The 26,486-nt window shown below is 30.3% G+C and overlaps 1 protein-coding gene across 1 annotated transcript in view; it reads left to right on the top strand.

The window, feature by feature from the left end:
- Nucleotides 1–279: 279 nt before the first annotated feature.
- LOC121129766 (ras-related protein M-Ras) overlaps nt 280–26,486 on the top strand; it is a 118,375-nt gene continuing 92,168 nt past the window's right edge. Inside the window, exon 1 of the mRNA XM_040725493.2 lies at nt 280–532. Coding sequence (XP_040581427.1) covers nt 524–532 — 9 coding nt within the window. The 5' untranslated portion in view covers nt 280–523. The remainder of the gene's footprint in view (nt 533–26,486) is intronic.

The following is a 26,486-nucleotide window of genomic DNA, read 5'->3' as shown; positions in this document are numbered from 1 at the left end:
TATACGAGTGCTACCGTCTTTGCGTTGGGGTCGGAAACTTTTCAGACACACCTCGTATTTACTCATAAAAGATGAGTAGTTGTTCCTATTTCTTTAGGAGCAAGAACTTGATACTACCTAAAAATGCGATACAAGCATGTTTAAGCATGTAATAATTTCTTGTATTCCTTGCTTTCACTATTGCTTTAAAATCCTTGTTCGTACTTTAATATTACTATCTCTTTACGTATGTAGTACACACATGTGTGTGTGCGTTGTGTATGAGTATTTATCTTGGGAAGACAAGATTAAGAAAGTTTCAACACTGTCAGTTTTATAGGCGCTTTACCCTATAACATAACAAATAGTGTTAAATAAGAAATATATATAAATAAGGAATTAAAATGTTGTGAAATATTTAACGATTTTCTAAAGTATTAAGTCATTAATAAATCTCTAGACTCGTTGCATTATACAGAAGTATATTCCCTTTAGTGTTTATTTGTATTGTGAAAATAACTTCAGGAAATCATAGGGCTTATTGATGGCGCAGGTAAGTGATTGATTATAATCCATGCCTATAAAATATAATTGTCGTTGCATCTTTTCATCAGAATACTTTTATATCTAATCTTACTGGGTTAAAAATGAACGGCATTTTGTTATTACTGAATTAAGAATTAAATAAATATTAATTTTGAAAAATGTATTAGCTATTTTATGATGAGTTTTTGTTAAACTGACTATTGAACTGTTTGGTTTTGATTATGAGGGAACTAAAGGCATATTATAGGCATAGGGATACATCCTTAGCCGGTTGTTAATCGTTCCAAAATCATTCCAAAATAAATGTTTTTCATTGAAAAATATCATCCAAAATATTTTAATTTTAGAGACCAATTCTTAGGCTCCAATCATTATATTAATAAAAACTGTATATGGAATATAGTTGTGTTTTTTGTAGTGAACTGACAAACCGGCATTCTGATCAGCCTGAAGTTTTGGAAAGTGAATACCTAATCGCATCCTTTTAAAATATGAATATATTTTCCCCCTTTCTATTTTGTTTGACAAATAATATTTTTAAATTAAACTAAGAACAAAAGATATAATCTAATGAACCCTCCTTTGTAGATCTGAAATACTCCAGTATGCCTCACTGGAAATAACCAGTTAATAGCCAACAAACATTATATTGAAAAAGACATCCATTTTTACAGCTTCAAATATTACTAATAAACATATAACATAAATTAATTCATTACTTTCTATTAGTCATGTAACAATTTCAAAATTTTAACGTCTTCTCCTGAATCTTCAAAGCCTAAAATTCTTACCGTAGAAGAATCTTTAAGCGATAAAGTCATTAGAAATCAATCTCAACTGTCTATGATACAATTTTTAAGAAATAATTAATAATTAAATAAGGCATATATTAGGAATAAAACTAAACTGTTATCGTCTATGAAAGATACATAAATCTGAATTAAACTAGATCAAGTTGTTTTGAGCAAAATTCTTGTATGTAAAGTGGCGCCACTGTACACTTCTTTAGTAAACAACATCTAGTTTTCTATTGTGTTTCTATCTTTTAGCTGCAAGACTTCTGCTTAATGTCACCCTTAACCTAAATTTCATCAATATTATTTCGTAGTAACTTATTTTTATCGCATTGCGTGTTGATTATAGAATAAGAGAGTCTACAGGATTATATAAATATATATATACATTATTATATTATTATTATTTTTTTTTTTTTTTTTTTGGGGGGGCTTGGTTTTTGGATTATTTTTACAAAACATCCAAAATTTATAACTTTTTTTAATTTATTTTTGAAAATATTACATTTGTTATAATAAAAAAATCAAAAATCTATAGCCTTTCACCAAAAAAATTAATTTTTTTGTGATTTTTTTTAACTCACAGCTATTCAAAAAATTAAATTTTTTGGAAAGAAAAATTCAAAAATCTGCATCTCTTTACGAAACATTTCAAAAATTAATAACTGTTTACAAAAATTTTTTTTGAAAATAAATTTATAATATTAATTTTTCTTGAGAAAAATTTCAAAAGTTATATTTAATATATGTAAAATTAAATGAGATTTCAATTATTAATTTTTTGAAAAAAAATTTCAAATATAAAATTTTCTAGTATAAATCAAAAATTCATTTTTTTTTATTGGGGAGGGGTGTGGCTACAGCCTCTCCAGCCCACCCCCTGTGGCCTGCCCAATTTTACTCCCCCTCTTAAAATTATTTTTCGAACACGATTTGGAATATTCCGGCTAATTTTTGTCAAGTACACTACCTCAGTAAAAATTGCCTTTTTAGCCTAGACATACTCACGCCATATAAATATAAATAAAATAGTTAAATTGTAATAATTTATTTAACTTCTCAAAAGGCAAATAACACTCTACTTGACAAAATTAAATATATACATTAAAAAAAAACCCACTATTCTTGTCTATGTAAACAACTGCAATCATACTACAATGAGGAGGTATTTTACAATACTATTTAGAAAAAATGATGGCTTTTAGTAGACACTTAAATTTTTTGAACGTTTTTCAAGGAAGTTCGGGACTGTTCGAGACGGATACAACCCTAGTGCCGAATAAAAAAGTGAACATTATGCAACTTTATTCCACTCTTAATTACCCCATAAAAGAAAAAAAGGACATATCTTTTTATTTGGAACAACGTAGTTTAAATAAATGTGTCAACCTTTCTAACTAAAATATGGACGACCATCCATTCATCAAATATTTTGCATGTACTAAGATGGTAAAATTCTGTCAGGGTATACTTTTTTGCGACACATTTTTATCATACATAATACTACATTCCTTAATATAAAAATAGTTTTTACATATTTAACTAAATGAAGTATATGATAATATAATATTACATATTATCTTAGTCATGCTAAGAACTCGTCTACTACATATACAATAGGGTGGTTTGTTTTTCAACTTTTTCGAATTTCAATTACGGTTAGTTTGGAAAAATTGTGATACGGTAAAGAAAAAACCTATGAAAAATTGAATTGTATTTCGAGGTCATCTTTAGGTAGCACATTCAATTTAAAGTTTCAGAGGAGATAAATTCTCTTTATTTCGTCAATTAAGATTTAAAAAAAAGCATGAATCATTACTATGCATTAGTCAACTATGATAGACATAATTGCAATCTATAAAAAGTATAAATAAAGTTTTTTTCTTAAGCTAACCCATGGAGCATAAAGAAAGAATAAAAAAAATAAAAAAATATCTTTATTTTCTGATAATGCAATAAAATGATACGCACTATATGCGGATCATAAAAGTTTCCTAACTTTGACCATTAAAAAAACAACTTTCCTTATACTTTTTATAAGCTTACAAAAAGAGATTCGCAAATATTTTATGCAAATTCACTAAAAATGTCTTTTTCGTATCTATATTTATTAAGTATAGAGTTATGGTTTTGTTTCATAATTTCATCGAGATTTAAAGATTCCCTCATAGGAGAATAAAATTTTTTATTCGTAATTTTTATACCGTATTAGCGATTGGTCACATTAGTCATAATCGGAATTCGAGAAAGGTTCAAAAACAAACCTACCTAATCTACAATATATACATACGTAGAAGGTAAACCTTGAAAATTGTCCTTTGAATAATTATTGACGCCTTTCATAGCAAAAATAATTACAAAGTATTTAAGAAAGAGAAATTAGATTTATAACATGAAAATAAACGACAAACAATTACAAACGAACAAATTTGTCTTTTAAGTCAAGTAGGATACTATTTTCTTTCAAAAAGAAAAACACATGTTTTAAGAAATAAAGAACAATCATGAGGATTTAATGAGTCTATTTAAAAATGCTCAAACATTTGCAAATTTTCTTATAATTTTTAATTTTCATGACAAGATTATTTACATCACTGTGTACTCCACGAAAAAAATCATTTATATATATTTTTTCAATTGACAGAATAGTATTAGATGTTTAAATATTCTGTCAAAATGGGGGAAATACTCAATGCATTTGTCTCTGATAAGTACCATATTGTTTCCATAATGTTACTTAAGTTGTATGAATGTAGCTATATGTGTGAGTCACTTAAATTTAGCTCATAGGCTTATATAATAGGCATATTGACATAACTTCTCTGTTATAATGTGTGGCAATCAGGCTGTAGAAATAGTGCGGGCAGACGTGGTTTAATTTGTTCAAATGATAGATAGCGGTCAGGACTTCAAAATAAAACTGTTTGTTCAGTTGTTTCTTACATAACTTTTGTGTAATGACCGTTTAAAAAACATGTATTCTGTGACAAACGGAATCAAAAATTCACACTTTTTCATAAAATCCTGGCTTTAGATAGCCATATCTACTGATAGGAAAGGACTACAGGGTTGATTTACATATCATTTTATTAAAATGATGGCCAATTTGAGTCAAACTACTTAATACTTCCGATTTTTTTTTTTAAAGAAGCAACAGAAACTTATTTTTTTAGTAAAATATCCATATTTCGGAACTTGTGATATTGTGCAATCATATGTATGACCAGCAGCTACTTGATAATGACTAAATCAAGGTCCAATTTGTGAGAAAAAAAACTACAGGTTCTCAAAAACATAGGGATGTGACTAATTGATTCACTTGAATTACTTGAAAATGCTGAAAATATATTTTTATTTCCGCCAGATTAGACATATCTTTACAAAAATGAGTATATCTAAAAAACCATTGTAGATTTTGTATTTCTGAATTTATATTTAAAGTCTACATAAAGTTTAGGTTTAAAAAACATATATTACTTATAAGAATTAGATACTTGATATTTCCCAATTTAGGCAGTGAGACCGGGATGGAATCTCAAACCATGTCATACCACAACTATTCCCATTGAAACCTTTTAATGAAAAGTTATTTAAATGTGTACTATATTTATTAATCAAAAATACAACTTTTCTGATTTAAAAGCTAGTTTATTTGCCTTTTGGAGAAAGGAACTTGATGTTGTCCCACCCTGCTTTTTTATTTGTTTATACTGAGTCAGTTTGGCCTATAAATTATTCAACCTGTATAGTATATACTAGGAAAGGAGTAATTTCCTAGAAAATTCATGGTCATTAATATTTTGCGGGTGTTTATAATTTAGTCTTACAATGTTTGATGTAACAGTTTTAATCTGCAGGATCTTTTCATCATTAAATATATATTTTTTCTCGTATGCTTTCCCTTATTTACTGAGTGGTCCATTAGAATCTGAACACTTTGAATTTTAGACTTCAACAAGATATAATTTCTTTACTACCAATAGAATTTCGACAATATTAATACTATAAATAGATGTCTGAGCTATCTTAATCATTGATCAAGTGCTCTTAGCGTCAATGATGGCTCCCATGTGGCTATGGAAGTCCTGGCAAGTGCAAGGGATATAGTCCTCTGTCATGAGGTCGCAGTGCTGACTGACCGTAACTTTGAGGGCCTCAGTATTCGGATGACGGGCACTGCAGGCCTTGGCCTTCACATGGACCAAAAATATGTAGTCGAGGAGGTTGTCATCAGGGCTGTAGGGGGCCAAAGGTGTCAAAAAAGATTTCAAAAGATGGGGTTTCTTTCATGGCTGGTGTCAAAAGGGGCCTCTCCGCCCTCACAGTGCTATTTCCGCCCACTTTTTTTATAGCTCTCTGGAAAGTCTGACGTGAAACCCTAAAATCTCTTACATGGGTACTCATAGACTTGGGGAGATTGGCCTGGGCTATTTTCTTTCACTCCTTCGGATCCAGTTTTACCTTTTCGACAGAACCCTTCGTCCTCTCCGACGTTTTGTACTTGCTGATGGTGTAGATGTTGGTCCTGGACATGCCCAGCTGCTCAAAGTCCTCAAATTGAAATTCGACGATCACGTTCAAGTATCATTTTCTCGACTTGTACCTAGGCTAAAGAGCTTAGGTTTGTTTCGTTTTGTAATTAATTATTTATGCTTTAATATATTGAAATATGAATTAATTTCAATCGCTCAACCTTCATTCATTAATGAATTAGTAAGTCTTCAGATTTCAATGGGTCACCCGGTATACTAATGTAAGTTCTAAAGAAAGCAAAAAAATTATAGTTTTATGAGAATCGAATAATGATTAATTGTCTGATGTTTTGGTTTACAACATTACGATCTACAATTGTTATGAATTATATCAATGATTAGTGCTGTTAAAATATACCTAATTTGTGATGAAGATAACATAATAAATCACTGGAATGGACACTCGATCGATTGCAAATATCCGGTCATTTTTCCTATATAAAATAGCCTTTTTCTCTATGTTAAGGTAAAAATGTGCAATGTTGAATTCCCTGAAATTTAATATTTACTGCATTCATACTTTAATATGTGTTTTATATAATTAAATTTATTGTGCCATAAAGAGATGATTTCAGCTCTGTTTCTCAATTTGTTCAAAAGTGATGATCCGTTATGTGTGTTTGACCTTTTCTCTCACTTTGACCTTAGACTTTTTGCCACATAATACCTACATAATGACACTGTTTTGGGCAATAAATCTCAATTTGTTTCAAAGTTATGGTCGATTTGAGATTTTTTTACGTTTTGTGTTATCTTGAGATGGATCTCTCAAAAGTTAATGTCCTCTTACTGTGACCATATATCAGCTTCATACCAAGTTAGATCAAAATATATGTCTAACTTTTGCTGTAATCCTGGTGACGAACAGGAAAATTCCTTGCAGAGATAATAATTAACCTTCAAATGCTGCGACGTTTTCATCAATTTATTGTAACTTTTATTTTCATCTATAAAGTTATTACAAGTCGAAATATTTGCATCAAAATTATACCTTGAAAAATGTGATTAAAAAAGGCTCTAAAGGCCGAACCTATGTTTGTTGAAGATTTTAATGGTCATTTTTGTATTCTAGGGATGAAATAACAAAAAAATTATGTGGATTTTAGCCGGGAGCTTTTCCAAAACCTGAATTTTGTTACAAAAATTTTTAATACAGCAAATTAGGTTTATAAATTATATGGCTGCTTTATATCATTGAAGATTGTTTTTTTTTTTAATTTATAAGACTTTTGATTATTATGTATAAAATTTTCTTTCTGTCGGTAAACAGGATCGGGTTTAGGGAAGACATTTGGGTTATTTTCTTGGGTCCTGCTCTAGAATATTATATATTCTCTAAAGAAAACAAAATTTGAATGAATTTATAATTTAAAAAGAGCTTCATATAGTCCTATACCCTGCACATAGCAATCCCAGCCCTAATGGCACAGCACATATCTTGATAAATTTCAAATATTAATGTTACAAAATAACTTTTAATTTTAAGGATATGGATTTGATAGAATGTGTATTTTAACAAAATGTTTTAAATGTGCAAGCAATTCGTAAAAACTATGATTGACGAAGAGAACGAGTTTTATTGTATTTTTAAATGATAGATTTTTGTGTTAAAGAACAAATTGTTTACGTACACGCGGGACTATTTGACGTCATTTCATGTTTTTTTTACTCCATTTTTTTGACAAATGTATATTCCTGATATATAAGAATATCAAATATATTTAAAAAAATGAAAAATTTTAATCAAATTCTTTATTTTTTTGCAAGCAGGGAATGTATTGTTGTTTTGTAAACTTTGCTGTCAGGTTTTTGTTTATATATTTAGAAAAATATAAGTAAACATGACTCATAGAGTGCTGGTTTTTTTTTTTTTTTAGCTCTTTTCTATTGCAAACTATTAACAAATACATTTATACAGTAATACCTCGGTACTGGTACAACTTATAAGTCGAATAATTTGTTATTCGACTAAGAAATATTATTATTGTCTTTATGGTTCAACAAAGTTTTTGGAACTCCGAGAATGGTTCCTTATACAGTCAAATCTGGATGTAGAAAATTGCTATTTTTTAGATGAAAAGGGGTATCCAGAGTTTTCTAATATCCAAAGTATGTAAAGAAACACAATTTTTAGATACTTATTTAAATATCTATTTTAGAAATTCCTCATTTCAAGGGAAATGGTATTTGATTATATCCTGTTTTTATCAGATCATCCAAAAATTTTGGCTTATTTTTGAGCAAAACTGTTTTTGAGGCCACTTATGATAAGTAACCGTATTGATTGATAATCAATATCAAAAAAATTTAAAAAGAATTATGCAGAGCAAATATTTTATTGCCAGCTTTCGTTTTGTACCGTTAAAAAGGATTATCCTTTTATTGATTAATTATAATAATACCATAATAGGAAAAAAACTGGACTTTATACGGTTTTTGTACTTCGTGTTTCTTCTATGGGAAGTATTTTATGTATGCAAAAATTGGCATTCAATAGAACGTTAACTATAAGCGTATTTTTATTAAATCCTGATAGACTGTAGTTTGATACTTTTATTTATTCTAGCCATACGTTGAGATGCAAAAAATAGGTGGATTACCTATGAGTGTTTTCGGTATCGATCATAGTTTCTAAACAAAACTTTTTATCGAGTCCTAATATACATTTATTTATAAATATGTAATTGTTCTAGATTTGTTGTTTCAATTGAGTTTTAAATGAAGGAAAACAATTTCTTATTATTCGGGCCAATTGAAACGTATGTAACAAATTTGTTAATGATTAAAGATCCAATTGGAGTTAAAGATTTTGAAATTGTGAAATATATATTATGAAATTCACATTTAAATTTTTGAAATCATTCATATTTCCTATTTACAAAATGAAGTAAAGCTTTAGTTCAAACAAGATTGTTGATATTTAAAAAAATTTATTTATGTATGATTATATGCATAACAAACTTTTAGATAAAATTATCTGTGGAAGCATATATTCAATACATCAGTGGTATGGTGGTTTAATCAATTGATGGTCAAACGGATTTTTGGTATATGTGGAACAGAGATGTTTTTTTTGCTTTCGTAAAATGTGAAATTTTGATTATTGCATTATTTTAACTGTGGATGTAAATGTGGTTACTTCTTTTTATACCCGCAAATTTGTACAAAACTTGTATAAATATAAATCAAAATGCTACAAGTACTATATATAAGATATCGAGCTTATTTTCAATTAATCATTACGACATAAGTTTGGGGTTTCAGAAAGATATAATTTGTTAATCGTTTAATAAAAATATTACATCTTTATTTTGATAAAAAATTGTCTGAAATATTCATTACTATATGCGAATTTTGAAGAATGAAATGCATAACTATCAGCTTCTGATGAGGTTGTGTATATTAGATAGAATAATAGCTACAATATTATAATTTTGTAGCGACTGTTACATTTAAAAAACGTAGAATCTAAAAAAAATCAAAAGGAAATTACTTTTAATCAAAATGGTTTATTATATTCACTAAGCCTCAATTCCAAATGGTTAAGTAAACGACTACATCTAAACAAAGGTATAATCAGGATAAATAAAGATTATCATCAGAATATATTTTTTCAGGCGTATACTGAAAAGTATTGGCGATAATATGTATATGCACAGGAATAAGAAACATAATTAAATGTTACTGCAAGTCGCGTTCCTCATTCTGTAATGGATACACAACCACATTTCTCAACCTATGTGTACTTATTGTTGAAAAAGAAAACCAAACGTATATGAATGCTGATAATTATGAGCTGAAATGATGCCTAACACTTTATTCTTATTTTTGTTATCTGTTTCTTTGAAAATGTCTTGCGTTCATCTTATTTATGTATATTTATTGCAGATAATAATCATAATTAGAAGCTTTTTCTTTTTTTAACGAGATATACTCGTGACCTATTCAAGAATTGTCATTTTAATACTTTAGTTGTTATTTCTGGATGGACAGATTTTTTAAGTGTCTTGCAATTATCCCTGATTTAAAAAGGAAAAAGAATTAAATAAATAAATATAATTCTAATTGAAGACAATTGAAAACGTCATTTAATATGTGATGTTTTATGTTCAAAGCTGTTTATAAAAAAGTGTCGAAATCTTTTGTTGTTTCTCAAATGGATACACTCAAAAGACAGATCAGGGTAATGGTCGGACCGATAAACTAGTACCCAAAACATCTTTGTAAAAAATAACTACATAATACCTCCAAAAAAGGAGCTCTTTTTAGAGGGTTAAATTAAAAAAAAAGTTTTTAGATCTTTCAATAAATTATCCTTGTTTACCTAGTTATTGAGGGGGTAATTTTGAGACTTAACCCTTTTTATGACTAGTTATGTACAAATGATGCCAGATCCAATAAGATATTTCTTATTTTTTTGTGAGGTTATCATTTGTTTTGAAATAATAAATTAGATTAATAAATTGTTTGTTTTCCGTTCTCTCATTCATTACGGGGGAATTTAAATCCAATTAAAAGGTAGGATTTTTGGATAGTTTGATAAAAATGAAGTCATTTATTGATGGCCAGATAATGAGACAAATTTTCTTGTTATGTTTTTGTTTTTTTTTCAAAATGTGGATGACATTTTTGTCAGATTTTTCAGTCACTTTAGGCATTAGTGTATCATTCTATACGTGTTATTTATAACTGATGCTAAATACATATATGGCTACAAACGAATCAAGAATTTTAAACTATCGAGCTCTACCCGAGTCCAGAGTTAAATTGCCCGTGTTTACTCCGTTTGAAAAAATAATACTAGTAAAAATCAATTTCTAATACTCATTATTGAACACAATTCCGTCACCAGATCTATATCGAAAGAGAGGGTCGCAACTAGGAATTTTTCCTAGTTTCTCTAGTTAGAGATGATATTTTTATTTACTAATCATGTTGTCAAGCATAATAATTTAGTATTGGACACAATTCTGTAGGTTTTAAAAAACAAACAAACTATGTTTCATATCTGTCTCCATAACATATAATTCAAAAGAACAGGTGGTTAAATATAAGTGACGTGGAAGCACCAAAGATATATACTTGTTTGTCCTATTTTGTTTAGCTCTTTTTTAAGCACAAAACATCATGATTAAACGCCCCATTGCACAGTTTAATTAACATGCAACGTATACATTTTTGACATATATAATTTGCAAAGGATAACGTTTTTTTGTACAATCGCTTGCTTGACCTAAATTTGATTGTTCTTCAATGCCAAAGACTAAAAAGACGCTATCACTTACTACTACTCCATAAATGTAGATCATCTAAGCACAATTGACGCCCAAGTAGTTTATACATTTTCTTCATTATTTAACTTAAATGATGCTTAAATATCATGTTGATGACTTCAGTTGCAAATAGTAGAATGAATGCAACTTATGAGATGTGAAAAATGTAATGTGATAATAATTTTATTAGACAAATTATTTCATGGTGATATTTGTCAAAAAATGTCGTTTATTGAAGAAAATAGAGCAAAAAAAAAAAAGTGAAAGGAGATTAATATAAAAAACCTTGGACTATTTTACAGGCAATTAAATGATCTATGTTATGTAGGTAAATGTTGAGAAATGGTGCCAGCCAGAGAATATATAGTTGTTTTTATAGAAATTTATGCATGTTGCATGTAGATAAACAAATATAGGAAGTAGTTAGTTATGAGGACTGCTGTTATGTAAATAAAATAATCTACAAATGAGCATTGCAATCCTGAAAATTTGAAAAATGGGAGAGCAGGTTAAATTTTATTGTGTTTCATTAGATAAGTTACAGGCAGATACGAGCGGAAGGAAATTAACACAAATCCCACTCCCTATTCAGCAAGGGCATATGTAGGAATTACTCAATGTACGATTCCCAATTAGTTATGTTCTGAGTCCAACAAGGGTTTACATTAATAACAAATTATCAGATGTGGGATTAATTCAATATAATACAATTCAAAGTTGGGTTGAAATTTGGCGGGACGGGGATTATGATTTCTGAGACTATTGCAGATCCATTTACTCTACCTCAAATAATACCCATTCAAGGCCATTTGATAAGGTTTAAATTCCAAGGATCAAGACTACAATGTCATAATTGTTTTAATTATGGGCATACTAAAAATGTATGTAAAGCTGAGAGTATGAAATCAAATGAATATGATAATTTTTTGCAACAATTTATTATGGAACATGGTAACAAAAGAAATGAGTCTTCAAACAAGCTTAAAGAAGGGCCCTCTGACTCTATAGAAAGCCTGGAAAAAACCCCGAAAAATAAGCTGCTTTCACGACTGAAACAGATATAGTGGATATTGAAGATTTGCAAAGTTCTGTCGAGGAGATTTTCTCCAAATTTAATACCAGTGAAGAGATACTGAATCTAATAAAAGGAGCTGATAGTGACATTCTTTCCGCAATTATTCTCAATACTGATGATTTTGAGGCTACTTCAAATTGAATTTTCACGAATTCTTGCTCCTTCATTAAAAAAAGTAAACCAAGAAGCACAAGGAAAATATGACTTTGATGAGCAAATTAGCTTGGGAACTTTAATAGTAATCCCCCAGAATGGAAAAGATCCTAGATTTATATAAAAAAAATTAAGACCCCTTACTGTGCTGAATAAATCTTATAAAATTCCCAATGGTATCCTCCCCAATCGACTCCGTAAAATCTTGCCACCTATCTTCCTCAAGGCACAAAAAGGATTCATAAAAGGGAGGCGTATGGGACAATTCGGGAATAATGGACTCTTTGGACGGAAAATAAACAAAAGAAAACATCACAGTTATAGCAATTGACTTTTTGAAAGCCTTTGATAGTATTTCCAAACATCACATCTTGGAGTGTTTGAATAAGCAAAGGTTAGAAAGTAACTTCATTTGAATGATCTGTTCACGAAATCTCTGCACCGAATACGGACGAAGAGGAAACTTTTTTTACATTCAGTGAGGTTGCAGACACGATGACTCACTAGCCCCTAGTCTCTTCATTATGCTAGTAGATCAGCTAAGGGAAAATAGTATTTTGACATAAAATTAAAGGTATTACCATAGACAATCTCAGACACAAGATAGAAACATACGTGGGCCGTATAACAACATTATATATATTTTATTATATGCAGCAATTGTTTGTTTTTCACTTTATTTCAATGCTTTATACAATGTGTTACAATCTAAACGTTATAAAATATCGGGAAAAAACACAAAACTACTTCAGAATCTGAAAGTAATGAGTACATAAGAGGTTGGGAGAAAAAGTAATTTTGTATTTGTCAATGCTTTATACAATGTGTTACAATCTTCCGATTGAAACCAAATATTCCCCGTTCTGTTTGATAACTTATTGCCAACAAGAATCCAACTTCATACAGTCCTTTTAATAGAAAACCTTGTCCCCATTGGCTAAAAACTCGGACAACCAATTTTCACAGGCCTCTATTTAGAACTAATCTCTACTTCTTTACTAAGCAGCTTCAAACAGTCTAGTTGTTCACAGTAAAGTGCATAATTGAGCAGAAAAAAATCGCTCTAACCACTGTTTAGCAGCACATACCAAAATATTATCGGCCCGTATACATTCTCAATTATCTTGGTCACTTTAGACGCGTTTTTCCCTTTCAGGTCTAAAAATCTAAAATAAGGCGATTTTTTTCCTTTGAGACCTCCTTATAATTCAATACTGTTCAAAAGAGTTTGTAATATACAATCACACCTTTACAATGCCTTATAGTATGATTTGATGTGACCAATATGATAAAAAAGAACAAAGAAGATATTCTTAGTAAAAAAAAGGGTGAGAAATGCAATATTACTTTTTCCTTATCCCCATATAATAATTTTAGTGTTTTTGTCATTGTTTAAGCTTATCGCCAAATATTTATTAAAACTGTTCATTTTGGTTTTTATTGAGTTTGGAGAGTTATAAAAATGTTATGCTCTGTTTTAAATTTGTGAATTTTTGAAACAATTAAAATACAACAATAATTTAAATTTCGTGTAGATAAAGTATCCATCCTTAGGACCAGTTCTAGAAATTTTTCCTAAAAATGTCTATGGCTTGAATAGGACAGTACACATATCTCATTTAATTCTATTGGAATACCATACCCACTTATTATTTCTATTAAATTCAATAATTTATTATATTACATAACAGAATAATTATAAAAAAATACCTTCCATGACGTCACAAGGGATAGAGTTTACCTTCTTAGTCTAGATTTTTGAATATCATGGTCCGGTTGTCTTGACGAAGACCAAATCTACTATATTAAAATGTTTATTTTTGTAAAGAGAAAAAGAATAATTATTATCTATGTCCCTCGGGTCAGCTGGTCTGAATCCCATAGTCACAACACTACAAAACTTGTCATTTCTATAAATAAATGTCACTATGACTTGTTCCACACTTATTGAACTTGGAAATTGAATTATGCGGAAATTAAAGATATTTTTTCAAATCCTAAATAAGCATGACGAATTTCTTTGTGTTTATACGGATCTTTATGCTTACATAGGTCAATATGAGACAAGGAATGCTTTATACGTGGAACTTACACTCTTTTCTTGACCAACTAAAGGATGTTTCTTTGAGGAGAATAAATATGAAATTAAAGGGATCATATTATTAAAACAATAAATATTTTAAGTAATTAAAAAAAACTTTGTCGGTATATTTATCCAAATAATGATTAAAATACATGTGTGTTTTTTTTTTTTTTAAATTCCTTACAACATTTAGTACACGATTGTTTAAACTCAATTTCATAACTATTGTACAAATAGAAAAGTAGCCTTATGTTGTTCATAAAAAAGAAAGGGAGAAAGAGTGCACGTTCAATGAATAGAATATTCTTTTAACTAATTACATCTCATCTAAAAATATAAGAACCCATTTACTCATGGAGTGACATCTGTCCAAAAAAAATTATATATATATATACAAAATATACCTTAAATTTGTACGAGAAAACTTAATTTTTTATTGAGAGTACTTTTTAAAATTTGTCATTCAAGGTTCCAATTTTATATTTATTTTTTTCATATAAAGGCTTTTGAAATTATATAAGTATATGTACACATATAGTAAGTAGGTAGTCGAATTTCTGAAGTCCTATTGTTTGCTAAGAGTATATATACGTACACAAAAAGTACTACAAAACCCTTAGACTTCATTATTGATTTTTTTCCCCAACTTGGGATAGAATAAAAAAAAGAATGTCAATTTAGTTCAAGGATAATGGATCTTTGTTTGATTTTGTCAATAAATTAAATTGGATCATTATATGTAGTATTTTTGTATATCACCACCATATCATTTATTATTTTATATCAAATATTGACTGGGTTGATAATTTTATACACATAATTATCACTAAAGCCATCATAAAAGTCCTTGAAATATTTTTATTGATTTGCCCCAATTTTTATCGATATATCTTTATATATGACTAAATATGGAATAAATGCAATTATCTTGTCCTTTTCTTTATTTCAAAAGATCTGAAAATATCTTGAGACGTAGTTATAGACAGTCAAACCTCGTATGATACAAATATTCCCGCACATTCCCCCTGAAATATACATTATTAGAAATGCAATTTGTGTAAGAGCGTGAGCAAGATATATCGTATTACTGAATTAGGACCCTGTTTATATTATCTGCCTGTAATATATTTTTGTGGAGGGAAAAGGAATGACTGTTAAAAAGAGGATCCCTTCTCCATTAAAATTGAATTAGTACAGGGAAAATAATATAATTGTATTTAAATTAATATATATTTATTTTATAATGCATTTTTCAATCAATTTACACCAATGATCGACGATAATTCTTCTTCTAGAGAGAGAGATGTCAGCACATAATGAACATAAAAGAAAAAAAAGCTCAATTAACCATCTTTCCTTTCTTGATCGGTATTCTTAGTTGTTTCATTATACTGATCCCTTCTTGATATATTACATATAGAGTGGTTTCACTTACGTCATATATTGTATCATAAATCGGAGCCATATAGTTGATATATTTGCAAAATGCAATGGACATATTTCTAAGAAATTTTAATAAAAACTTGTCCAAAACAACTTTTTAAATTAGAAAAAAAAACTTAACATCTGTTATGGATACATCTTGGTGCTAAAAAAAAGCAAGGATATTGGAATTTCATCAAACTAAAAGGTACTGAAAATCCATGAAATGATTAGATTTTTAAAATAAAACTTTATTTAGGATCCATTAGGGACAAAAAATGTAGGAAATAGTGCATGAACAACCTAAAAAAAAAATATATTATCCGCAAGAGTGTGAGAGTCTGTAACTTGTTTTTAAAGTAATGGCGTATATTGAGAAGAAAATGTAAGTACCATATATCTACAGGGTTTATTAGCAAAAAAGTCCTGTCTTCACTAATTAATTTCTGAACGTAATTACAAGACAACTGGAAACGATATCACAATTTTTTATTGAAGTTATCCAAAACCACAATATTAAAGATTCAAAATTCAAGTTATCTATCATCTGTGGCCTCACATACCTCAACACATTCTGAAAATTTTGGCAGAATCAATGAAAACCTATTCCTTGACAATGTAATCTTTTAAATCAATGACATTGTAATGGGAGGTTCTACAGGCCTTTTTCTGTTGCATCAAAAATCATAATTAAGTGGATTCAAATCGGGGGAAAATGGGGGACATTTTTCCTTTGACCATAATCTCCCGAAGTTGTCCGTACACCATTTTTGGGATTGTTGCTGCTAAGGCATAGAGCTCTGTCTAGCTGCCAAATATAGTTCTCATTAGAGTAATTCTCGTCTACCTATTCAGGGCTTTACAACGTCCTTGCTATTTCAGAAGGACGAATTTGGACACAAAGGAAATCTACTACTTTTTGCCTTTGGCATTCTCTCTCCGTGATTTTCTAGATGAAATGACCTCAAACCAACGCTAGTGGATACATTGTTTAATTATACATTCAATGAGGTCATTTTAATTTATATTGTGCCTTACTTTAGATTCAATGTTTGCGGAAAGACACCGTATTATTTTGCTTATTAGCCCTATATATTTTATATTTAATAAAATGGTCATTCAGGGAGTTGTATTATTTTGCAGCAAGACGGTGCCATACTACAAATGTCGCTTTGCTTATAAACTAATATAAGTATGTTATAATGCCCTACTGGAGAAAAAAAACTTATTTTATCACATCGTAATACATTTTTTTACATAGTGTAAACTATTTGCATATTCACTTTTATAATTGATATCATATACTTTTAATTCATATTAGGGTTATTTATAATATGGTAAAATAAAACGTTAAGGACATAGATTTTTGATGGACAGTAAAGGTCCAATTTTTTTTTTTTTGTTAATCCCGTTTTGACACCCAAATACATATGTACATACACGACAATAGTTGACTATTTTTATAATTTAAATCAAAAAATAGTGTTTGTTGGGATTAAGTTCTGGAGTGCAGGGAGAGAAAGATTATTTATTTGCCAATGAAGTCATAGTACTGCTAACTCAGCTACTTCAGCAACCACCTGGGACATAAAAAGGCGCTAAATATTGTTGCCAAACTCAGGGTACACCTTTTGACACATTTGATACCTCCTAATTTGAAATCTCCATATTGTTGTGGATGTAAATTATCGTCACGGTACAACCCCGTTCTTACTCTGTTTTTTTATTTCTGGAGCAGCTGTCGTCGTGATGCCGAAACAAATCACTTAATTTGTTCATACAACAACAGTTTTGGCGGCAAAAAAAGATATTACCATCAGACAACTACATTATAAGAAAATCCCCGGCTCATGCAAACACCGATTATATCTTAATGCCCTGTAGTTATTTAGGTTCTCAAGATAGTCAATGCTGACGTCACAAGAAATACTCTATTTGGCACAGAGACAGCACGCAATACGTTCATCCAAAACTAATGCAAGTTGAGTTGAAACTCACCTACTTCTTCTTCCAACTATCCACCCTGAAATTATGTGTATGGTATGTAGCCAATTAATTACATCCTTCTCTCCCATTGTTGTCCACTATTTCTCATTTAAAGCTCATAAAGATTTGCATAGCTTCAAGATTATATTTAAATTCTGCAAATTGAGGATCGGAACGCTAATAAGAAGGAGAATGATGAGATACATCAATAGTTGAGAAAAAAAAATAGAAAGGATAAACTTTGTTGTTTCCTATTTGAAAATGATATGCTTAAAATTCACTTGAACGTTTCGTAGCTCTGGATTGGGATATGACCTAATTCTGATTCCGTTTAGTGGTATTGTTGCCACGGGGGAGGGGGGTATAGTGATCCTTCTCTATGAATTATTGTGATGTCAGTCGAAAAATTAGATGATTTATCCTGTGACTGTTTAAAATAACCTATATTGGCGATGTTTTGAGTATGAACATGTTCCATCATAAATCATTAATCTTTTCGATGATTTAAGGAAACAAATGTCATGTAACAAGATCAACTGATTGGAATATGCTTTAACGAAGAATTTAATGTGCAGACCAGAATAGGATATCAGTAGTTTTTGCTTTGAAGAAAAATCCTTGTCCCTTATCCTACTTTATGTGCTATTGTTAGTAAGTTATTGATAGCTCTTTGCATCTTCATATCTTATGGAAAGGGATTTACGAACAAATAAAACCTATTTAATGATTGAACCTGGACACTTGTGACTAAACTTGAATAGTTTGAAGCCAAAAGTTGACAAATTGTAATCAAAGTTTTCAACTCACATTATTTTTTTGTAGTTTTATGAAGGTATTAACATTACTATTTTTTGATTTGTTTCAATGCCAATCATAATACTATGTACATGAATTGATTGTTTTTTCTATAAAGTTTTGGGTTGTATTACAATTATCCCCCTTAAAAAAATCTATGGAGGTCTGAATGACTGCTGCATCTGTCAAAAAAAGATTTAAAGTTAATAAGTTTAAGAAAATTTAATATGAATTCACAGGTATAAAATATAATGATCGTAAAAAAGCATTCAATTTGTTTACGGATGCTTCTTGCTTATACTTAGTATCATATATAATAGTTTATATGGTTAAAATGTTCATTTTTTTAATAAGAGGGCAAACATGATAGGAACGTACCTGTTTTAGGAATTTAAAGGGAAGCAAAATATATTTAAACAAAAGTTTACTAAAAAAATGATTTTATTATTTTCCAAAGGACTATTTTATTTTATTTCTATTTAAATATTTATTTATTTATTTTAATTGTATGAGTACTTTTCTGTTTGAAAATAAGCTATCCACGATTGCCTGGATTGTATACATCCAAATTTTAACATGTTCTAATGATAAAGTTTCATAGCAAAGTTAAGTTCACCACATTATGTCAAGATGAGGTAAAAAGTAAGGAAAACAAACTTTAAGTTTAGTCCTTATTTTAAACTGACGTGTGCTATTTCAATACACGTCATAATTGCATGAATTAATTCCCCTTCAAATATATAAGTAAAAATCATATCCATTCATTTTTGCCAAATAAGGTAATACGAGCCAAAATTTCTACATAACATATTTTTTTAAGGAGTTGATAATAAGAGAAACAATATATTTTTTTCTTTACTCAATGACGTCTATGAAATAACACACAGTGTTTTTGCAATGAACATACTAGACAATGGAAAACAAACAAAGATCAGGCTAAATGACGTTACAAATTTTAGTTGTTCCTTGAGTTTTTATTCATTTTTTGAATAATACTTTATTCATGTACTCTTCAACAATATAGAATAATAAATTTATACTAATAAACTATTCTGTGTAATCCTTCGACTGTCGATACAAATAGTACTTTTTGGTTGCAAAAGTTTCTGGATAATAAAGAAAAGGAGAAAGTATGATAAATTACCATCTCAAAATAATAATCATGTGTAGATATTACTTGAAGTCAATGTTGGAACTTGAGGAAACACCTCCAGGGGTTTTAACTTTAACAGGCTTGCTCTGCGTTCCATCCCTTCTACACTTCAATACAGTTACTTGAATAATATAGTTTGAATGATAATGGCTGAAGTTTAGTTACATTAAACTATGTTTTCTTTCTGAATCCACTATTACACTAGGGACACATCAACTCCCTTGTGTGGCACATAGATGAATGTCATAAACAATTTTAAAGTCCAAGTGAACTAAAGTCATAATACCGTCACCAAGAATATTATAATTAATTTCCATGCATAAAATAAATTTGTGAAAGTGAAATACGATGGAGTTCGTGTGATCAGGGATTCTTATTATGAAGACGACAAATCTGTTTAGACTAAATGTAAGAACATTCTTGAAGGTTTTGATGTTAGTTGACTGTATTTTGATAGTTTTTGATTGTGGTACTTGATATTTTCTAGAATATTATATACTCTTAAAAGTTTTAGAACCTCTATTATAGACGAGTGGTTCTCAAATAGGGTTTCACGTACCCCTTGAGGTACTTGGAAGCACTCCAGGGGGTACTCAAGATTTTGAAATATACATATATCTAGAAAATAGCATTTATTTAAATACAGGAAGCGGGGATCAAATTGTCGACAAAATATTTTTCTACAAAAAACAACACAAAATATACATTTTTTAACTTTTTTATTAAAAATTAAAACTATGACGAGCATATAGGTCTAGAATAGCCATTCATTCGATATAATCACCGTTGGCATCAATAACGGCCTCAACACGGCCTCTGAACCGGCCGCAGGCTCTTCTGACCATCTCATTGTCCATGTTGCCGAATATCTCCTTGATGGAGTCCATCAGGCTGGCCTTGGTGCTATGGGGATGTCTGTTGGTATGTCTCTCGACATAGCCCCAGACAAAATAGTCCAAAGGATTAAGGTCGGGAGAGTTAGGAGGCCACAAATCCTTGGTTACGAGTTACATAACAGTTCTCGGTTAACCACTGCATGGAGATTTTGGACACATGGCAGGGTGCTGAGTCCTGTTGCCACACCCAGGGCCTGTCTCCGACCCCCTTGGATCCAGGGCAAAACCACCTTCTCCATAACATCCAGGTAGACCTCTGTATTGACCTTTAGACCCGTTTCAAACATGTGGGGAGGCATAACATGACCTTCACTGCTGACCACCCCGAACACCATGACCGTTGCAGGGAACTTGGTCTTCATTACCTTCCACACGTGGCTGGTGCAGGTGTTCTGCTTGTTGACCTTCTGATCTTGACAGAAATTCTTTTCATCAGAGAAAACCACAGCATCCCGGGCTGCTTTGGGTGCTTGAGCTTGTTGAGCAATTTTGTTGACTTCATCAGCCTGTTGTCCTTTGCCTTCTTGGTCAAGATCTGGCCCACCTGCATCTTGTAGCTCCTGCACCTTAAATCCTCAGATACACAGTCCCTTATTGTTTTCTCATGGCAGCCCAGATCCCTCTCCATGGCCTTCATGGACCTGGTAGGGTCATCCTCAACCATCTTCTTCACCTTGTCGACAAAGTCAGTGTCCCTGACCTTCCTGTCGGCGCCCTCCTCCTTGGGTGCTCTCTTTATGGTGGCATCAACATCCCAGGTGTCCTCTAGCTTCTTACGGATACGCTGAACAGTCCGTAAATTCACTCCTAAGGTTGAAGCAATCGTTGAATTGGAGATTTCATTATTAACCAATGCCATGACTACGGCGGACCTCAAAAGCTCCTCGTTCCTCTTATAGCTCTTTATCTCCTCATATGATGACGGCATGATGCTAACTGAACTACGTATCGTCAGCTGAGGAGAATAGCTTTCCTATTTGGTAACCGGTTTTTTATTTGATAATGTCGTCTTCAAGTTATCAAGGTTTAAAGTAGGCGACAAGTTTGATCCCCGCTCCCTGTATATTATGCCCACAAATGTAGGTTTTGACTCTTCTGCCACCTATTAGGAAAAAATATATTTAATAGAAAGAATGAGTAAAGTTGTATGAAACTAACAATGTTGAGGCAGTATAAGTCTCTTTTTTTTTAACTGAAAATGCTGTCCCTTCAGGTTAAGGTATGTATCATTAAAAAAGGTTGAAAACCATTGATTCAGACTATTGTTCTTAGATAAATATTCCTTTCCCATAAATTCAGATATAGAGCTCATAACTTGCTGAAATATTAAATTTTTTTTTTTTTTGAATTTCTCCTTTTCTTAATTTTTATTCGAGATTGCTTTTGTGTTGACACAGCACATTTATTGTAGTGTGGATAGATAGACATAACAACTCACTCCTAGCTGCATTTTTTTATGAAAAGAACATTCATCTAAGTAATTGTCCTCGATTTTTAATGTCAGGAGAACATATTATAAGTATAAATACAATACATTCAAGACACATTGCTTTCACATTGAATATCTATCTCAATCGACATTCATTAAAAAACCCCAAGTATAATTGCAGTTTTAAATTCTTATAAATATAGAATCCCCCCATACTCTTATTTTGATCTTAGTGCATCATCTATCCTTTTATAACGATATTTTATTTTCGTATTCTTATAATAATTAGTACAACATCCGAATCGACCTAGATTTTTACAAACAAATCTATTTCGTTATCTGTATAAATTTTAAGGACATTTCATTTTTGAAACATACTACAAATAGATAGAACTACATATTAGACTAGTTCTTAAATTTGTTTTTTCGAAATGTTGGAAAAACAAATTACGGAATTGTTGATTTGGATAAAAAAAGAAAACATTTATAGATTAAAGGTTCTGCAGGACCTTTGAAATAAGATAAAATTCTTCCTTAAAATAGGCTACATAAAAACAAAAAAAATAAAAATAATGATTTTAGGGGAAAGTGTTTGAACACTTTCCCAAAAATCATTATTTTTAATATAAAAGTATAAACAATAGGGGTGGGGATTTTATATCCAGAAAATTTAGGGATCGTGTATATTTTATAATTTATTTCTCCAAATTAATTAAGCAATTCACTAATTTTTTGCTCTGACAACTAAGAATTTATAGTGTAGTCAACAACTAAAACCAAGCACTTCCAACTCCCACCACAGTCTCCAAGGAACTCCTTGTCCTTATTGGACTCTGCCTCGAGAATAGAAGCCCTCAAGAACTCCCCATACAAAGTAGTCAAAGGTGCTTAGATCCGGCGAGCTAGGAGGCAACATTTCCTTTACCCTAACCAAAGAGATATTAAACCCAATTTAAAATTATAGCATGACGATGTAAATATTAACATAGGTTTAAGCTCTCTAACACAATTATCTATGAAGTATTTACATCCTTGAGAGTCTGTGCGACACGGAGGGGCCCAATAATGGCTATTTCAAGTATTTTGATTTTAATCGTTATTTAGTCTTGTGAGCTGAATCTGATGAGCACACTTTCATGACCATAGATTTCAGTGTTGCCAAGATATTGAGGTCTAAACTTGTTCTGGATTTAAAATCCACACCTTGTATATTGATGTACCGCGTATAGAGCGCATTTTGTTGTTCTTTTATGAAAAACCTAAGATCCCACAGATATTTTTTCTATAAAATTGTGAAATTTATAACTTTAAGGGCCCTTTGCAAGCTTTATATATGGAACATTATGGCTCAATATTTTTAGACTACACTACATATATCCTGTCACCATTTAGAAAAAATAAAAACTAATTTATGAATCAGTCTATTATTAGAAATAATAATTACTTTGTATTTAAAGCCAGGGTTAATATTTATACCAATGTATTAAACTTATGTAAGTGTAATTGATAACAAATTGAAAGAAATTGAAAAATGATTCGCATTATATATCCAACTTGTCCTTACTTTTGAGTCATTTACACCATCAACTGATAATACTTTCTATAAATAAAAAGTGTGTAGACTCTTATTTCTTTCAGACTTTACATGTCTTACTGTATCATTAAACAATATCCCTGCGAATAGTGACAAAGAACTGCATACCACAAATAGTCTTTAAGCTTTTTGATGAAATAAATTTGTTCATTAAATTTCGAGTGTCATACATAGGAATTACTTTCAGCTGGGTCATTCCTTGATTGTATAAATACAATCATGATTGGCTTTGTTTCAGATGGAATTCCTTGCTGACAGATTTAGATTTATTTAAATCCTTTGTAGCTACGTGTATCCGTGCGGGTAGGTCCCTCATTCCATCAGTTTATTCTTCTACAAATTTGACGAGTGAGTTCATTCACTATGGTCATTGCCTACATACAATTATTTACTGTCATGATGCTGCCAAAATATTTGATAAACAAGGAATCCCCCAAAATAATATAACATTTGCAAAAAAAAAATTAAAATGCTAATCAATAACTTTGTGAACCATTTCTCATCCAAAACTGTTTGATTTTAAGAATTATATCAGACAAATTTTGTATTAAAACAAAAAATAACACATTTAAATTTACAATTAAAAATAAAAATGTTACCTCTATCATTCAAAAAATCGGTCCTGGTCAACTGACAACAACACTTTTCCCTTTTGAATAAGAAGGAATTTTGTGATTTAAAAACGTTTGTAGGATTGAAATTTTCTCGCAAAATTAAATTTTGGTAGCATGTTACTTATAGACTTGTAAAAATAGGCCATGCATGTATATTAAATAAAAAGAAGTGGAAATCAGAATGGTAATCTGTAAAATTTTAAGAATATATTAAAGGAGAGCAACATAAGTACAGATGAAAATCGTGTGTATAGTGTGCATGTTAAAAAAAAAGAAACTAAAAACCCATATGGTAACCCTTACAATTAGAAAAATGTTTTGTAGAAGATCAGCTCTAATCAGCTGAGGGTCGAAGGAAATAAACAAGGACCTTGGTAAGAATGACTTCAATGTCGATCTCCAATTATAATCAGAGTCTTACAAGGACTCGCAATTATAACTCCCCAACAAATACTCAAGGATACTCCCTGTCTTTTATTTGCACACACGAATGTGCAATCAGGTTCTGTATATATTTGAATCTATTTAGGGAAGAAAGTTTTCTGCTCGTGAATTAAATAATAAAATAAATTATTCAGATCGCCAAATCTAAAAAAATCATACAATTTACATGACTAAACATAGTTGTCATTAAATCTTGTTGGATTGGCTACAAACAAATATGAGAAAAACTAAATAAATACAAGTCCAACTCCGTATCTTGTAAGAACCTACTCAAGAGTCATCCCGATTTTGATCCTTAATTATACTCTGAATCCAACTGATAACTCAACAAATAATCCCCGATGTTACTCTCCGTCATTCACAAACACACACCCTTTATACTGAGATGCAATAACCTAAAGAATTAAAGAACAATGATTATAGCTTTGGGAAAAAAATATAACATTATTCAAGTTGCAAATACAGAAAGTTTTGCTCATGTTTAATGTTATATTTTTTACAACTCTAACGTCTTTACAAATGTATCTTTTGTGAAAATTATAATTATATATTATTAATTAATTCGGAAGTTTATACAAAAATAACTCACTCAACTATTTGAATCAATTTCCATCCTCTCAGATATTATTTATTGTAAGAGTTCATTAAAATGGATCAGTCAGTAAATTAAAAAATATGCATCCTGTTGAAATGTATACAATGTTCTATATACGTCATTACATGTACATTAGGGTGTACCATTTTAGGCTACATATTGATGAAAAATTAGGCTTGAAAATTTTCATCCTTCGAAGGCAGTAATATCTCAGCCCTTTACAATGGTAAAGATGAGGTTTTTTCTTCTAAAATTGGCTAATTTCAAAGGACTTGAGAGGTCTGAATTTTAAAAGTATTAAAGTCATGTAACATCTGAAATCTCAACTTTTAGATTTTTTTTCTTGTTTACTACCACAAACAACAATTTGCGAACAAATTTCCTTGGACTTGGAAGAAAAACCTATTTTTCTATACTACAGTTGGCGTGAGTGAAATAAAAATTCATTCCTTATATTTGTTGAAAGATGAATTCAATTCAAAATTGAGTAAAAGATTCAATTGAAATGGAATAAGGCATAATATTTCTAAAACTAAAAGTCCTGTTAAATTTAGATGTCAGTTAGCTTCTTTTGTTATTATGAGGATTTTGATTGGTCCATAAATAAAGAAAGTATAAACACATTTAAATGAAAGCTTTTCCACGATTTTCATGCTAACTGGAAGCATTTATTTGCATTCTCTTTTTTCATAAGCTGTTACCATTATCAGTTAACTCCATATCATACAAGTAGATCTGATAACATATAACATAATTGATTAATGCAAGACCGGATCGAACATTTGAGTGTACTCATAAAAGACGGAAAGTAACTTGATTAAATTGTTGGAGTGTTATAATTGTAAATTCTTGTTGGACTTAGAAAATAATTGAAGATCGACATGAGAGTAATTTTTGCCTATGTCATTGTGAATTTGCTCTCTTCTTCCTTGTCTGGAGGGTTTTGTAGCTGATCTAATCAAATGTCATGATAGCTAACCCGCTCTCCTTCAAACCAATCTTCAAATTTTCCGGGTTACCATGCTGGTTTTCGGGTTCTTCTTTTAATGCCCTTTAAATGCGAACTATTTTCCTTATTGGTAATAATCTGTCGGCAAATATAGGAAATATAAATAGATTGTCA

Source organism: Lepeophtheirus salmonis, chromosome 14 (assembly GCF_016086655.4).
Source record: "Lepeophtheirus salmonis chromosome 14, UVic_Lsal_1.4, whole genome shotgun sequence".
NCBI lineage: Eukaryota > Metazoa > Arthropoda > Copepoda > Siphonostomatoida > Caligidae > Lepeophtheirus > Lepeophtheirus salmonis.
This window is presented reverse-complemented; position numbering and strand designations above follow the sequence as displayed.